The sequence below is a fragment of the Micromesistius poutassou genome (assembly GCF_964030765.1).
Source record: "Micromesistius poutassou genome assembly, chromosome: 3".
Lineage (NCBI taxonomy): Eukaryota > Metazoa > Chordata > Actinopteri > Gadiformes > Gadidae > Micromesistius > Micromesistius poutassou.
Window position 1 is genome coordinate 566,534 of NC_140273.1, and position 5,000 is coordinate 571,533.

At 44.4% G+C, this 5,000-nt stretch overlaps 1 protein-coding gene across 1 annotated transcript in view; it reads left to right on the plus strand.

Moving 5' to 3' along the window:
• frmpd1a (FERM and PDZ domain containing 1a) overlaps positions 1–5,000 on the plus strand; it is a gene marked incomplete at both ends in the record, with an annotated part of 51,031 nt that overhangs the window by 28,603 nt on the left and 17,428 nt on the right. Inside the window, one exon of the mRNA XM_084465336.1 lies at positions 2,695–2,799. Within this exon, the coding sequence (XP_084321462.1) occupies positions 2,695–2,799 (105 nt within the window). The remainder of the gene's footprint in view (positions 1–2,694; positions 2,800–5,000) is intronic.

Below are 5,000 nucleotides of genomic sequence, written 5' to 3' on the forward strand. Positions count from 1 at the left end.
TATATAAATAAATATAATAAACACTGTTACACTTTTTTAAACGATTTCAGTTTGCGTAGGCCTATCAGTGCTTTCTGAACATATTGAACACACTTTTAAAAATACCGCGACAATACCGAAAATCGGGATCATTTTGGTCACAATAACCGTGAGGTTAAATTTTCATACCGTTACATCCCTAGTTACCAGCCAACCCGCTCTACCTCCTTAGCTTCTGCTGACCCTACATACATGAATATGTCTTTGGGTTTATTCTGGTGATGTTTACCAGGTCAGGTCAATATCTGCTCCAGGATTTCTACCACACAGTCCTCATAGTATTGAGGTTGTATTCATTCTGTGGATATAATTAGACGACAAGAATTGTTCTAAATGTTCACCCATCACATGGGTTTGAGGGTCGCACAATCAAGACAGAAAAGTGCAAAACATCAATATAAGACATAAGGAACATTAGTGTTGTTCATCAATCACAGACTACATTCTACTCCGTTCAAACCTATTTTGTTGTGTCAGTGAATGGGGCAGACAGTTACGTGCGCATGCATACGAGCACACATACAGTGTATGTGTGCCATGTGTGTTGCAGGAGCAACATAATTGTTGTTGCTCCTGTCAACAAACCCGTACATCAAACAGGTCACCGTGGTAACAATAGGGTTACCAGGAGGCAATTGTATGCCAAACATGCTTCAACCAAGGTCATCACTCCAGATCTATGGTGATTCCCCCCCCCACACACACACACCCGACCCCCCTCACCCACCTTACCTCAGGGAACCGGAGGCACACTCAATCACCGGACATCAATTTGTTTGTTTGTCAACGATTGTGTGTGTGTGTGCTTGTGTGTGTGTGTGTGTGTGTGTGTGTGTGTGTGTGTGTGTGTGTGTGTGTGTGTGTGTGTGTGTGTGTGTGTGTGTGTGTGTGTGTGTGTGTGTGTGTGTGTGTGCTGTGTTTGTGTGTGTGGGTGAGAGTGTGATAGAGAAGTGAGAAACTAAAAGTGTCAGTAGTAATACAGAGGAGTTCTGCCGACTTCTGCTGAATAAAATGATTACTCTTAATAATAATTTCTTGGAAAGTCTGCATTGATGCTAAATCCTTTTGCTGATCAGCCCATCTGCGCCGGCTTTTAGCGTTAAGTAGAAATGCACACTTTCTATCAGATGTGCGATACTTCCACATAGATACACACATGCATTGGCACAGTGCATACGTCTCAGTCAAAGACGTATATATTCTGACATGACATCTTCACACTTCATTAGTACACAAATAGTCGGGGAATGTACCTGAGATGCAAAGGACTTGAAAGTGGAAATTAGAAACCAATCTAAATGAAAAACAGAAGGACACCCGTGGGTGGGTCGGTCCACGTGTGCGTTTGTGCACTTTATTGATTCCCAGCGTGTCGACTGGGAGTGGGGCGGGGTGATGTGTGTGTCCCCCTGTAACCCTTCATCAGGGCTGATGTCAGCTACGCTAGCTGTAGCTACCAGGTAGCACATCGGCGCAGCATGTGATGAACACTGCTATATATTCTGTACTACTTGACGATGTTGTTATCGTTGTTATCATCATTACCGGGATTATTATTGATCCTTTTACTACCAGTCCTAGGTTACTTGTGTGTGTGTGTGTGTGTGTGTGTGTGTGTGTGTGTGTGTGTGTGTGGCACGCACGTGCGGTGTGCGTGTGCGTATGTGTCTTGAAGATGTTTGCGTCAATCATTGGTGACCTATGTACTACCCAATGAGCCGAGGTAAACGTTTCAATAAACGACCGATCCTCATTCAATAATTCACCGGCGCCGCTGATGAAACGACCGCTTGAAACGTACAACTCAGTGCAAATGAATGACTGTGTGCCTCCAGCTTTAAATATAGCAAGAAAAAATATATACGTCATGCCCGGACTGGAAGATTGATACGTTTGAAGAGGTTGGCGTAATTGCATCATGCTAAAAGGGATGCATTAGCGCACAATATCTTTGGTTGACTCTCAGAGTCAACTGTAAATGTAACTGGGTTTCACAGACATGGGCGTACCATTATTTCCATTTCTATTAGTGGACTACTGGGATAAAAGCAACTGGGAAACATAATGGACTCCTCAAAGTGTTCTGGGCTGCGTCACCCTCCCCCAGCGACTGTTGAAGAATTTAAATAATGAATTCCCAATGTCGAGACACCATAAATGATTCAGCCATCGCCTCTGATTGAGAACCAAAAAAAATTAGGTTTCTTTTGGCGTGGGGGGTTGCAAAAAAAAAACACGGTCCTGATATTTCAAACGGCTCTTGCCCTGCCCTGCTGTGTCTACAGTAGTGCTATAACTCAGTGAGAATTTTGGACGTGGATATATGGCTCCTAATGGATTGGTTCTCCCCGGTCTCGTTCAGGCTACCCTCGTGGCCAGTCGCGTCGATATTTTCTTCTGGCTTGGATGCATTTCAAACTCTTCAGCCCCTTGTAAAAAGTATCTGCGTATTCTGGGTGAAATTATTTATGTTACATTAATTTAAATTGTATAAGGATTTATGAAACTATTTTGGCATTTTGTCATTATAATACTTGCATGAAAGTTCACGTTATTCCGAGTTCGGTGAAACTTCAGATTTCCAACTTTTCCCGGCGGCGTTTTTCTCCGTCTCTCTCTCTACCTGTCCCTGTCTAACCCAGTGTCTCTCCCCAGGGCCCCAAGTCCTCCTTCATCACCCCGGAGAAGAGGGCTAAGCTCCGGTCCAACCCGGTTAAGGTCCACTTCGCTGAGGAGGTAGAAGTCAACGGGAACTCCCAGGTGAGGATAACCCTTAAACACTCCCACATGTTGCTTCTAATTCATCTTCAGCTTGAGAGTCTTTTTCAACCATACATATTCTACGTTTGATGTTTGATGGTATTTTAAATCCGGTTAAATAGGTAGCAGTCAATAGTGTGACCTACTGGAAACCCAACGCTGTCTCAGTCCTCTTTCCAACTGGTTCCCAGTAAATGACATGGCTAGCCCTTCAGGCAGTGCTTGGGGATTTCACTCTCCAGACATGCAGCAAACTTACTTACTGGGAGGTTTCAGCTTTGAGCCTCTTTCGCATGTGGCAGAGCGATGCAGGAACAGGTGGTGCCGTGGGACGACGGGGACAGTCCAGTAGGTGGCGGTAATGTCACTGTTATGGACCGCAGAGAGCGCAGACTTAGAGGAGCGATCTCTGTCCAGGTTCCAGACATTCTGGAAAAAAAAAGGAACTTGTTTGCAAATAAACGAAGCTGTGTTGATATTGCCATCGAATCACCAGAAAAGCATTGGCACATAAAAAAAAAACTGTCACTGATTCGAATAAGTCATCAACGGAGTCTTGTGATTGGCTTGCTCGCTCCACATGAAAGTCTATAACGTCGGAGCGATGTTACCCATGTGTCCTGGGCGCTAATGCAGCGACCATTATACCCCTGCCTCATCTAAACTAATGAACACAGATACTGTAGGACCATTATTAAGACTATGAACACAGTTTTATTAATAGAGATTCTAATATCAGTCAAACAACACGACTGTGATATACTGTGGAAACATCAAGCCAGTCAAGTCGTAGTGGCAATAGTGGCTCGAAGACTTTAGCCTGACAGAGAAGTGGGGTTGGGATTCATGTGACGGCCTCTCGTTTGAATTATGTAGAAGTCATTCTTTGTTCCTGTGTTGGTGTTTTTCGGTGGTTGAGAACCCGGTGGTCTAGACAGCATCTCTGCCGGAAACGTTCCTGCTGTCATCCACCACACGGCCGTACCGTACCGCAGTAATCCGGACATGTCACCTGCTCATGTCCTGAGCAGGCATAACGGCGACGCCGATATCCCAGAATACCAAACCGTGCTCCGCACAAATATAGACTGAGCTCACTTGCAGCATTCTGAGTAGCATTATAAATGTACATGTTGGGAAAGGCAACCTACAGCTGTAACGGTACGTTGTTTTTATAGAATACAAAACCATGCTGCGAACCTCGTGACCCCATGCCGGAAACGTTCCAGAACATTGCAAGGAAAAGACTGCATGTTTGAAGGGGGCTATAGTGAGAGAAACTAGACTAAACTCGAGTTGGAGCATTCTCAGTAGCATTTTAAATGTACATGCTGGGAAAGGCAAGCTACAGACATAATGGTACGATGTTTTTTATAAAGAGGAAGTGTGTCTAAGAGGGGTTTTATTCGGGGGTTATATATAACCTTATTATGCTGCATGGTGTGATGGTTGGGGATTTGCTCACCTCCCCCAATGGAGAGAAGAAGTGTGCATTACTAATCTCAGAATCAGACACGACGCGGATAATTCAGCCCGTCTATCGCTCTTCTCTTGTATTTAAGAATAGAAAAGTCAATATGGCAAAGAGTATTTTCAGCCAGGGAGCAGGGGAGGAAATACATCTGGCCCAATCAGAACATCGGTGTGTAGACACATGATAAATCACTTCCTGAAGCCCAAAATGGAGGACAGGTGACAGCTGGAGGCAGGGACGGTTTATGGTAAATGGACTGCATTTATGCAGTTATAACTTTATTTTATTCGTTTTTTTGAAGAGTATAGTCAAAGAGAGAAAGTTAGAGAGAAAGATATAAAGTGGGGAAAAGGGAACGGGGAACAGTGCCTTTTGGGGGTGGACAATCCACATTACATGTAAACAATATTTTACATTTCTTCATTTTTTGACATGTACAGTAACCAATTATCCCAGCCTTAATCTATATGTCCATCGTTTGAATATCACCGATAATGTTGAGCCATTGTATGTAGTCCGGAGACTGGAGCTGCAGAAAGAAGAATCTTAATCAAATGTTGGTGTCCTTTGTGCACTATACAGCGCTTTTCTACCCAGTGGCCACTCAAAGCGCTTTACAATATCACATTCACCCATTCATTCACACACCGACGGCGGTGTCAGCCACGCAGGCCAGCTGGTCAGGAGCAGTCAGGGTGAGGGCGTCTCGCTCAGGGACACCTACACA